This window comes from Nomascus leucogenys, chromosome 7b (genome assembly GCF_006542625.1).
Source record: "Nomascus leucogenys isolate Asia chromosome 7b, Asia_NLE_v1, whole genome shotgun sequence".
In the NCBI taxonomy this organism is placed as follows: domain Eukaryota; kingdom Metazoa; phylum Chordata; class Mammalia; order Primates; family Hylobatidae; genus Nomascus; species Nomascus leucogenys.
In genome coordinates, this window is record NC_044387.1 from 94,828,342 (window position 1) to 94,841,379 (window position 13,038).

Below are 13,038 nucleotides of genomic sequence, written 5' to 3' on the forward strand. Positions count from 1 at the left end.
TGAGCTCAGGCTGGAACTGGCTTGTTTGCAATTAACACTCAGAGAAGAGATAATCCAAAAATGTGGAGCTTTTTGGGTTGGAAAAGTCAACTGCTTCTAGTCTCTAAGCACAGAAAGATAAGACTCAGAAATGTTTTCCGCATGAATGATCCATTAACCCTTAGTTATGACACAAATTGCAAGGGTGAGTTCTATCCAATTCTACTTTTCTCAGTGTATTACTACTTCATTTTACTAAGAAAAACACATTGGAAAAATATATATACCATTTACATTAGGATATTCACTGAAAAATACAAGAAACCAAGGTCCCCCTCCCCTGCACTTCAATTTAATTATTTTCTCAACCGGTATACACCAGAGATATCATATAACCATATGAATTTATTTAGAGCTACCTATAGAAGGTAAGATTTAAAGTAAGTTTTTAACTTACGTAACTCACATTTTTCAGTTCTACCTGATATTTGATTTTAAATGTCTACATAGTTTATTGATTTGAAAAAATTAATTCAAAGCAGAATGTATATTGAAGGCTACTAGTCCAAAAAATTGTCCATAAATGAAAAGTTTATACTATTTACACGACAGAGGAAAAATACAGAAGATAAGTGATACTGGGCAAACCGACATCATTTACTGATTGGTCACTGCCAGAACATACAAACAAGCTTATGCCTGATTACAATTTATCTCTATCAGGTGTTCATTGATGTTCACTACTTTGTCTTTAATACATTATATGAAAATCTAGACTACAGTTATTCATATTCAAATTACTCCTTAAAAGTGAAGGCAATCGTTTTCTATAGCAGAATTAAATAGGGCAAGATATGATAACATTCCAGTACTTCTAGGAAATCCATATCAATCTCACATGGAAGGATTTTGCTTCAAGCTGGGAGGTCTGGAGTTAGCAGACAGGATGAGTCACTTACACAATATTTTTTTGAGAAAACGACTGATTTGGAAATCCTGTGCTTGTTACTAGCGTTAATTACTGCTTGCAAAGAGTGTTACCCAAAGCAGGTGTATTTAATGATTCTTAAGCTAACTGACAACAAAAAAAGCAAAACCTCACAGCTATTTTTACCTCTGTGTTGTTATGAGTTTCAGCATAGGTACAAAAACATTTACAGTTGTGGCTGTGGCAAAATTGGTTTCGTTTCCTTGACAGCTATACATAGAAGACTAAGTAATTTATGGAGATTAGAATAAAAACGTTTTATTGAAGGGTAGGCACTTTTGAAATTTTTACAGGTCAACAAAGAAGTAATTTGAAAAAATATTACATTTGCATTTTCTTCTTGTTGAGCATCTTAAATATATTTTTGGAGTACTAACTATTCTTTATTGCTATAACTGTTAAAAGTTCAATTCCTGAGATTTTTGGAGTCGGTTAAAGTTCTTAAAGTGAGCAGAGGAAAGAAATGTCTTTCCCAGATGGGAGGCTGAACTGTGAATCAACAGTGTCAATCAGTTACTTTCTGTCATTTTTCCATACATCAGTTTTCATCTGGGATATGTTTACACTGTAGTTTATTCCTTAATGACTGCCCCCAAAATATACTACTTTAAGAAGCTCTTGGAAGAACTGAAATGTTCATTGAAAGATAGTATATAAGGAGAAATTATTATTATGAAATATTTGTCATTGTTAAGTAGCTTTCCTCTTTCAAAGTATGAACTTGTATGTGAGTGTTTTACATCTGGTTTGACTTAAATAACAATTCAAGTATCTCCTTTAAAATGATGTTCTGAAGAACATTAACATTTATGAAGCACAGATATAAATACACTTTCTGAAAGGCAGAATATTGAATATTCCTTGAAAATCGTTTGTTTTGATCATTTTTTAGACTATCAGGATTACAACCTAGCTTCGGTCCACATCACATTTTTAATAGTTCATAACTTTTTATCCATATACTTAACTAAAAATTTAGAAAACATTTACCATCAAGTGCATGAAGGAAAACTTCAAACTAACATTTCATTTAAAAGCTATATTCAAATGAAGATAGGGTCTGAATATAAGCTATTTGTGCTTATTTTCAGCTACGGCTAACATATAAGCTGTTCATTGGGTTTTTGCTTGAAATGGAGTTGTATCATAGTCTTGAAAATGAATTCCCTTAGAAGTTGTGATCTTCATAATAGCACCATTTAAAGCATCATCTTCAATGAGTGTTATCAATCCACTGGCAATCAATGGTGGGCTAAAAATAAAGAAAACAGTATTTTGAAACGAAAGAATGAGGCATATTACTTCATTTTAAGTTATTTTCTGAAGAATCTATTAAGTTGAACATGTTATAGGGAAATGTGTGTCATTAAACTATTGCTACTTCCAATTTTTATTTAATTCCATATTAGATATCTAGATTATATCTCTTATTTATCTAATTTATTCAATTAGATTTTTTTCAATTGGATATTAACTAAATTATTTGATAAATTTAGCTGTAACCTTCTATCATTTTGGCAGGAGGAATTTATACTCATTATTTTCACTGAGCAAATGATCATTTTCTCATCTTTATCATATCAGTAGATCTTAGACTTACCAGATATAGATATTATTAGTGTAGAAATACGATTTGTAACAGCTAGCATTTCCTGAAAATTTTATTTTTTACCAGTTAGCGTTTTAAGTACCTTACATGTATCATTTTATTTAAGTTTTTCAAAGTCCCTAAGTCTGTTGTATTATCTCTATTTTATATGTGAGAAAATTGAAGCATCTAGAGGTATGATGGATAAGTTCATCGTTAGTGGTAGAGCCAAGATTTTATCTCAGGTCTGATTTCTTCAACATGATAACTATAATTCTGTGCTGTGAAATCCTCAGTTACTCGAATTCAGACATAATTCACTGAGAAAGTATGTGTCCATGTATGTGTGTGTATCAACTATTTCTTATAAAAGTGGTTGAAGTCATGGAAACTTGCAGTATTTCACAGAGTATATTTGAATATTGCTTGGAATTTAGGCAGAGAAGGTATCATTGCCTTCAAAGGTGACTAAATATCAACTTTATGACTGAAGGTAGTAATGAAGGATTTTACATATTTCAAAGTAACATTCATAATGTATAAACTTACATTCTATTTATAAACCCAGAAAAATATATTTTCTCCCAGAGTGTTTGCCAAACCAAAAGTTTGAAGCTTACGTTCATTTCTCAACTGTATAAGCTTATTTCTTCCCTTTTTATAGCTTGTCTAAATAATGCTTTGCTTCATCATTTAAAAGAAAATAGATATAGTTTTACTTACTCCAAAATTCCATAGTATTTAATCATATCCTTGATATGATCCTTATATTCTATATATTGTCCCATGTTTTCTTCTTTTTCAATCGATTCAAGGATGGCTGTGTTAACAAAGCCTGGACAAATGGCATTCAGTCTCACACCACTGTTCATAAGATTAGCAGCCAACTGCCAATTAGAAGGTTGTAGGTTTCAGCAGTTTCATAAAGACATAGCACAGGACAAACTGATCATTAAAGCGTCTTACAATTTTCTGATGTAAAAAATACTAATTAGATATCCTCCCAGCTATATAACAATGACCGGCAAATAGATAGTAAAATAACATATACCTAAAGTATTGTATTAATTCCTGAAAGTCTCACCTAATTAATTTTTTTAAAAATCAGTATTACTGGACAACTTCTGGAAATAATTATGTAAGCTTCTCTTATCTACTTAACTCTGCAGGAACCCGAAGCTAAGCAGCTGAGACTTAGAATTGATATCCCAAGTTTTCTTTCAAATATGGTAGTTGTATAACAAATAATACTTAATTAAAAATACTTTTAGTGAAAATGTTTAGAACTTTGATTCTAAAGACACTCTTAATAATCTGCCCTATCTGGAAGACAATTTAAGTATTTTCAGACTAACATTATTTGGCTTAATTTACAAACTATTGATTTTATTTGCAATTATTAAAAAATTAGTCAATTCTCATTATTCATGGATTACATATAAACAAATTTGTTAAATTTGCTTGCTAAAATTTACTTGTAACCCTGGAAATCAATACTTGTGGAGCATTTGTGGTTATTTGTGGACATGCACAGGGCAGTGAGAAATCTGAGTCACTGATGTGCATGTTCCTGCTTAGGTCAAGTAAGACTATACTCTGCCGTGCCATGTTTTTCTAATTTTGTGCTTTTTTATTGGTGATTCTGCTGTTTAAAATGGCTGCCAAACCCACTGCAGAAGTGCTGTGTAGTGTTCTTTAGTGTAAGAAGACTGATGTCCCATACAGAAAATATTTGTGTTAGATAAACTTTGATCAGGCATGAGTAATAAGTGCTTTAGTAATGAGTTCAATGTTCATACAACATATAATAAATAAGGTTTCTTTAAACAGGAATACACATAAAATAAGGTTATGTATTGACTGGTTGATTGGAATTTTGTGACCAGAGGCTTTCAGGAACTTAACCCTGTATTTCCCCTAAAAGCAATGGTTCAGTAGTCACTAACGTAGTGTTTGCAAGTGACTTCATGGAACATAACTACCATGAATACTGAGAATTGACTGTAGAAGTTTCCAGTCTTGTAATTTTAAATATAAAATTTCTGGTCTTTAAGGTTTACTTTGCTTTGTAAGAGAGCTTTATGTGTTTATAAGAAGTCTGTCTGAAGATTATGTCTTTGCAAATTAAGCAATAATTTCCAGTCAATTTAAGAGTGTGAGAACTACTTATCTTCCACTTTGACTGAACAGTTAACATTTGTGCATCTGTTTTTTCTGTCTCCTACTAATTCTTTGATTACTAACATTTTTCTCTTCATCTCTCTAGCTGCTCTCTTTGTCTCACCTAGATGAATCACCCAGAGACCCCCTACAACTGTTCTTCCTGCTTTTACACTTGTCCTTTGTAACACAGTTTCCAAAAGCAGACAGAATGGTCTTCTTAAAAAGGAAATCTGATCTTATCACTCCTGTGTGTAAAAGCCCCATGGATGGTTGCCCTTGAAATAAAAGCCAAGCTCACAACAGTAGCCCATAGCTGCTTTTGGTCTGGCTCCTGTGCTGGTGTCTTGAGTCATACCTCAAACTACATTCCCCTTGCTTGCCAGGCCCTTTTCAAGCTGCTCTTTTGTGAGTTATAAAAAGGCAGGCATTCTCACCTCATGCTATCAATGCATGTGATCAATTAGGTCTAAAGTATTTTTCTAAGGTCTGTACACCTTTCACCCTAGGCCTCCATGGAGACATTATCCTTGACCACTCTATCAAGTAAATGCCTGGCCCCACCCCTCCTTCCAGCTCCATGTTCTCACTCATTTTCATCGTATCTCTGGCGACAAATAATGGCTGGGGCCTATTGCATCTTGCATTTCAGAAAAGCTGAAGTTAATAATATTTACATTTGGGGTCATTTTTGGAAATAAGTACTATCTCCCTGTTACTTACTCTTAATAAATTTTTAATAACACATCTGTATTTAGAATCTACTTCATTTAAAAATGATCTATTATTTATTTGGTTATGTGATCTGATAACTATTTTTATAATTGAGATGGAGGTATGTTATTTTTCCATCTTTTTTCCAAATGAATTGATTTCTCAAGTGATTCCTCTCTACAGAATTCATGTTTTATAAATGTGTACAAAGAGAAAATGAGATATGATGGTTGTTGTAGCCTCACCGCTGCTGAGCGTGTGAATCCAACTATGCCATGCTTTGAAGCACAATAAACCGGCTGCTGTGCAACGGGCATGAGTCCTGAAACAAACAAATATAACATTTAAATGCTTCCATTAAAAAATAAGCAGACTATACCCAATAATGAAAATGCAAATGAATATTTTGTGATAATTTCAATTTAAGATGAATCTGAATAACACAGTAACATAAAACCAGATAGCTCTGTAAAACTCAGTAGCCTGAGTGTAGTTTATTTGCTCCATGACCCATGCTGTCCAGAATTTATAGTAGCTAAGTGACACCGAGAGATACAGCTAAGAGTTATATGTGTTTTTCTGCCTCCCCAGGCCTTCTGGAAAGTCAAGGAAAGCAAATGGTATCTAAAACACAAAGAAAATCATCTTTAAAGTCAGTAAATTACCATCTAAGTTTCAATTTTTAAGTCTGTATTTTAAAAAGTATATATTCTACATTTTTAAAGCTTCCTAATGGCCGAAGGAATTTGAATCTTCAGAGAGTCTTGGAGATTATTAGTCTTCACTATAAATTAGTATGCAATTTCCTGTCACCAATCTGTCTTGAACAATACCTCCAAAAGTTTAAGAAAATTAAAAGTTAACTTCTTTTTATTTGATCTATTGTAGATGCCTGGATCTTTTTGTCCTATGACTTAGGAAGACAGAAATAAACATTTGTGGTCCTATTTTATTTCCTTTCATAATTATGTAGTCAACTATGAAATTCAATCAATTACAGAATGTTTTATTTTGTAATTTTCCACATATGCACAATAGTAACTGATTAAATTCATGGTCTGGAGAGAAAAAGCAGTATTATAGCATATACCTATAGCATCTCTGAGCCTAGCTCAGCTCTCCAAAAAGACACAAAACAACAACAATAAAAACCTATTTTACTGTAGTAACTATTATTATCAAGCTTATTTCTCATAATTGTTAATTATCTAATCAGCAATCAAATTGAACCAGAGTCATTCTTGTATTTGTTTTTAACTAATTTGGATTAACTTGTTTTAATGCTTTTTAAGTTTGTGACTTCTCTGAGTCAAGAAACAATGATCCCTGATTATTATACTATATTTAATATCAAATGTCCTGCTAATAATACCAAATTATTCTGCTGAGACATGCTCATCTCCACCCAGCTAACTATTCCCAGAATGCCACCAATCATCTGAGGGTGTTGGGCCAAAGTTCAGCAATAAATGCAGACCATAACCACTCCCTGGGTGCCTGCCAGGTCTCAATTTATAAAGTATGTTTGCACAAGGGCAGTTTAAATCCCTGAGGATGGTAGATCACACCTAGTGTGTCCACTCAATGATTTCAAAGTATTGTTAATGTGTTGCTTCTCTTGTCATTGTTGTTGTTAAGTAAAATGTGTAAGTTAATTAAGTTTGTCAGTGTCAGTCAACAAGTATTTATGATGTTTCCACAGGCTACATAGGTATACTAGGAGTGGGAGATAAAGGGAATAAAAAAGTATAACCAGGAGTTGCTGCTTCTGCTTCTTGTTAGTCCCTGCTTTACCCATTCCTTAAATGTTTATGAGACAAAGGCAGTGGTTTTAGGACAATATTCATATATAGCAGGAAATGCAGCATGAACCTTAATCAGAGATAAACTTGTTCACATAGCCACAAGAACTACAAAGACATTGTTCATAAGGGTTGTCAAAGATGAATTTGAAATGAATTTTTGTTACATATGCAGAGGTGATGAACTTTGGAACTCCAGCTAGTTCAAGGTGTCATAGAGGCAAAAGAAATATACTGCTTTGTGGGTTCTGGTAATAAGCAAAGACAACATACATACTTTCCTTAAAGGTAGATTTGTAAATGCAACTGGAATGTGAAAGAAATTGCTTGCAGTTTATAAATGGCAGTTGGTTTTATGAATCTTGTAACATTCTAATCACATTTGCACTGCTATTCTGCAAAATGTTTACCCTTGCATTGCTTTCACTGTCTTGTCTTTTTCTTTTTCTTTTTTCTTTTTTTTTTTTTTGAGATGGAGTCTCACTGTCAACAGGCTGGAGTGCAGTGGCCTGATCTCTATTCACTGCAACTTCTGCCTCCTGGGTTCAAGTGATTCTCCTGCCTTAGCCTCCTGAGTAGCTGGAACTACAGGTGTACACCACCATGCCCAGCTAATTTTTGTATTTTTAGTAGAGACGGGGTTTCACCATGTTGGCCAGGATGGTCTCGATCTCCTGACCTCATGATCCACCTGCCTTGGCCTCCCAAAGTGCTGGGATTACAGGCACGAGCCACCATGCCTGGCCGCCTCACTTTCTCTCTCTCGCTTTCTCTCTTTCCTCCCCCCAACTCCTTCCCTCCCTTCTTTCCTACCCCCTTATCTCTCTTTTGAGACAGAGTCTAGCTCTATTGCCCAGGCTGGAGTGCAGTGCCTGGACCATGGCTTACTGCAGCCTTGACATACTTGGCTCAAGTAATCCTCCCATCACAGCCTCCTGAGTAGCCGGGACTGCAGGCATTCACCACCACACCCAGCTAATTTTTGTATGTTTGGTAGAGATGGGGTTTCACCATGTTGCCTAGGCTGATCTTGAAATCCTGAGCTCAAGCAATCCACCTGCCTTGGCCTCCCAAAGTGCTGGGATTACAGGCCTGAGCCACAGCATTGGCCCCTCACTTTCTAGTATTAGATGAAAGCCTACACAAATCAATTTCAGACATTCAGAAACCAAGTTTCCTTTTTTCATTTTTTTTTACAGCTTCATGGAGCTATAATTGACATACAATAAAACGACATGTACTGAAAGTATACAGTTTGATAAGTTTTGACATATGTATATACCAATGAAACCATGACCACAGTCAAGATAATGAACATGTCCATCACCCTAAAAGTTTCCTTGTGCCCCTTGGTAATCCCTTTCTGCTGTCGCTCTCCTCCCCACAGGCAACCACTGATCTGCTTTGTGTTACTATAGTTTGCATTTTCTAAAATTTATATAATGTAATCATATAGTATAAATTACATTGTTGTCTGACTTTTCACTCAGGATAACTGTTTTGAGATGCATCCATGTTGTAATGTGTAAGGAACATTCTATTTTTTTCAATTGTTTCATTTAGTCAAGTTGTTAAATTAATTAAACAGTTTTTTTTTCTTTTTTTCCCCTAATACAGGTAGATTTTAACTGGTGCTTCTTATGTTTTGAACAAGCAGGGTGGATTAGTGATTTGCAGTGCTTTCTCTCCAACTTGCAAACTGACTCTCAATGTAGAAATTTACTATCTATACTTCAGTTTGTTGCTTTGAAAATGAAGCCTAAATGGAGGGAGAAAAGCTCTTGTTGTTTTATTATTTTTGACAATGATTTTAGTTGGGGATGGACATTTTTTAGGAATCCAACATTTTCTAATGCATCTGATTCATGTTTCCTCTGTAGGTATAGTATTATTGCTATCGTGGTGTAGCTGCAGGATTGGTTAACCATGCTTCCACTACTTACTGTAGGCCCACAACACCAACATAGAATTTGTTTCCATGTGCTTCAAATAAAAATTGTGTTCTGGGGCTGGTAATCAGTGTCAGCTCATAGAGTTAGACTAAGTGTGCAAGGTATGACTCTGGGGACACAATTTATAAGGTAGTTGGTGTAAACTGTGCCCCTTATGTTCCTACAATTTACAACCTGCACAACTATACATGGTAGTCATCTCTGGGAGGTGACTGAGCAAAAGGACAGAATAAACCAGCACAGGTAGGAAGAGAAGCAATTAAGTGTTGTGTAACAGAAATGAAGGATGAAAGTATTTTAAGAGACTTAAAATGGTCACTGATATCAAGTGCAGAAAAAGAATCACTCTGAGATATAAACACATCTCAGTTATTATCCATCTAATACGTCTTTTGGCATTTCTCCAGCTACCACCTTATTTCTCCTTTCAATGCAAAGTCCTCAGAAGAGTTATTATATGCCTTGCATTGTCTCCACTTTCTTGACCTTCTATTTGCTCTACAACTCATTCCAATCAGGCTTTCATCTGATCACTCCAGTCAAACAGAACTTATGGAGGTTGCCAATGAGCAATGGTTTGCTAAGGCTAAATCTCTGTCTCGATTTGCTTGATCCCTTCCTCAGCAGCAACCAGCACAGCCATGCTTTCCTCGAAACATTTCCTTCTCCAGGCTGGTCTCCTATCTCACATTCACCGGCAGCTTCTTCATGTCTTTGGCTGCCTCCTCTTCCTTGACTAGACCCATAAACATGCTGGAAAACTCCAGAGATATCCCTGGTCCTCTTTGCTTTTCTATAAATGCTCTTTCCCTACATGATTTTATTCACTTCTGAGGATAAAAATTAATTCTCTCAATTTGTCTCTCTCAATCTTTGTATGACACACACACATACACACATACACACACACACATATATACACACATATACACATACACACACACTCAAATTTAAAATACTTATCTCAAGCCAAGACCTCTTACTCTGCCTTGAACTCTAGAGAGGGAGCTTTGGGTTATTTCTTGTAATATTTCCTAGCAGTTTTCTCTCCTTAAACTATAGTGGGTGCTCAGCCTGGGCAACACAGTGAGACTCTGTCTCAAACAACAAATGAAAAAGAAAATATGATAAATATCAGATGTTATAGGAAATTTCAAATTAAAACAACAATGAGATTCTACTACACACATTAGAATGGCTAAAATTTAAATGCTGAAGACACCAAATACTGATGAATATGTCAAGAAACAAGAACTCTAATTCACTGCTGGTGTGAATGCAAAATGGCACAGCCACTTTGGAAGACGATTTGGCAATTTCTTTCAAAAGTAAACATGCAATACAATCCAACATTTAGTTCCTTGGCATTTATTCAAAGAACTGAAAACATGCTTACACAAAAATCTGTGTGTGGATGCTTATAGCAGCTTTATTAATTGCCAAAACTTGGAAGCAACCTAGTGTCCTTTAGTAGCTGGATGAACAAATAAACTGTGGTATATTCAGATAATGGAATAACATTCAACTCTAACAAAGGGCTATCAAGCCATGAAAAGATATGGAGAAAACCTAAATGCATATTACTAAGTGAAAGAAGCCAACTTGAAAAGGCTACATACTGTATGATTCTAACCATATGACATCTGGAAAAGGCAAAACTATGGAGACAGTTGAAAGATCAGTGGTTACCAGGAGCTGGTGGGAGGAAGGGATGAACAGGTGGAGAACAGGGTTTTTAGGGCAGTAAACCATTCTGTTTGATATTATAGTGGTAGATATATGTTATTATACCTCTGTTCAAACCTATAGACTGTACAACATCAAGAGTAAACCAGATGAAACACCTCAAATAATTATTTTATTGACTTATCGGTTCATCCACATTGTACTTTTTAATGAAAGTGTATCTTTTGCACTAAAATGCCACAAATCTGGTATAGCGTCCTAACTTGGTTTGATTTCTGAACCTTGGCAAACTGGACTGTTTCTAATCCTAAATCAACAGGCTCTACAGAAGCAAATTCACATAAGAACTGTGTGTTTAGTTACTTTTAAATGCAAAGTATAATGAAGTAATATTTTAAATATACTCAATTGAAATGTGTAAAACCAATGGGAGGACCCCTGTTGCAGGATGAAGGTGGAATTTTACCGGTTGAATAGCCAGATACCAGTATAATGACTATAGGACCAGTTACTGTAATGAATATGGGCTTTTTTTTTTAATATTGCAAATTAATTCTCAAAATTAGGGAGCACAGGGAAATATTTTGTGACATTAAGGGGTTTAAGAATAGCAACAACAATAAAACGAAGGATTGTGACCACGTGACAGCAGTCTCTGCTTTTAAAGAAATGGCATTTTTTTTACCATTGTGAGAAATCCTGTCCGTGTGCTTAAAAATGGATACCTTATATTAAAATAGTTAAGAATAGTATTTTTCAGTATCTCTGATAGGTCCATCATTGTGCAAGTTTATTTATAGAAATATAAAATGACTCTTTTTAAAATATACCAAGTATAATTAGTAGCAGATTTATGTCTGTCATAACTGTAAAGTTACAGAAAAAAAAATCAGTAGAGGGAGAAATTCTACCCACAAAACAAAGAAATATTTTCTAAAACCACTCAGGATAATAACACTAAACAATTAGACTGATGAGATAATATATATAGCATTTAAAATACCTGAAAGCATTTAAAATATCTGAAAATTACATGTGTACTAATAGAACAAAGAAAGTCATTTAGAAAAATAAAATGTAAATTCCATCTCTACATTAGTTCTTCTATTCTTCATAATCTTTCTATTCATATTTACAAAAGCCAGTTTTAATCTCTTCATTTCACAGAAGGTAAAAAGCTCAAAAAGATTTTTTTGCAAAAACAGAAATCTCCTCAGATAGGGCAGTCATACTAAATCCACAAATATGATTTGCTTTTAAGGAGAGAGAAACCATGTAAAATGGACTATATAAAAATGCCGAAAATTCAACTTAGGGAAATAAATTGTGAATCTAAGGATGCTGATCCTCGTATGATAACCTGGAGTTCTGTAACTATGCTAAAAAAGCAGGAATGTAAAGCTGTCACATTTTCTTTACAACCAACAACAACAAAAAAGTGTGTACCCGTCTATCTGTTTTAACCACCACTTCTCCAACTTGAAGAAAAACGGGAGAACTAGCAAGAAATATTTATCTATGGTTCATGCATACAGCTGACCAAAGTAACCGGTGAACTTCCTCATTTGTGAATTCTGCATAATGGAACACCTTATCTGATGGCTGTTTTTTTTCTCAGTCTTATGGGTGCCATTAAGTTATGCTTTAGAGTGTGACACGACATTAAAAAGTGACACATGCGGCCAGGCACGGTGGCTGACACCTGTAATCCCAGCACTTTGGGAGGCCGAGGTGGGCGGATCACAAGGTCAGGAGATGGAGACCATCCTGGCTAACACGGTGAAACCCCGTCTCTACTAAAATACAAAAAATTAGCCGGGCATGGGGGCGGGTGCCTGTAGTCTCAACTACTCAGGAGGCTAAGGCAGGAGAATGGCGTGAACCCGTAAGGCGGAGCTTGCAGTGAGCCGAGATTGCGCCACTGCACTCCAGCCTGGTCTCAAAAAAAAAAAAAAAAAAAAAAGTGACACATGCTTTCATAAAACCACTATATATTTTACAACAAAAATCTTCCCAGAAAGATATGTCTAATAGCAATTCCCAGTGACTCAGACAGTTGCTACTAGTGTTCAGTCGTTGCCTAGGCTGTGGTCAGAGGAAACTGAGAGAAGCTCCCTTACCCGTGCAAAGAATATCCATCCCTATGCATACCAGTCAGTGGCTGGCTTC

At 35.1% G+C, this 13,038-nt stretch overlaps 1 protein-coding gene across 6 annotated transcripts in view; it reads right to left on the minus strand.

Annotated features, from left to right (window-relative positions):
- Window positions 1-311: 311 nt before the first annotated feature.
- The window catches only part of HPGD (15-hydroxyprostaglandin dehydrogenase), a 36,513-nt gene continuing 23,786 nt past the window's right edge, over window positions 312-13,038 (minus strand). For 3 of the 6 annotated variants that reach the window (XM_004088563.3, XM_004088564.3, XM_003257990.4), the window contains 3 exons: window positions 5,675-5,751; window positions 3,279-3,442; window positions 312-2,219 (listed from right to left, as the gene is read on the minus strand). In XM_004088563.3, coding sequence (XP_004088611.1) covers window positions 2,081-2,219; window positions 3,279-3,442; window positions 5,675-5,751 — 380 coding nt within the window. In that variant the 3' untranslated portion in view covers window positions 312-2,080. The remainder of the gene's footprint in view (window positions 2,220-3,278; window positions 3,443-5,674; window positions 5,752-13,038) is intronic. The other 3 variants (XM_003257988.4, XM_003257989.4, XM_004088562.3) reach the window with 3 other exon arrangements.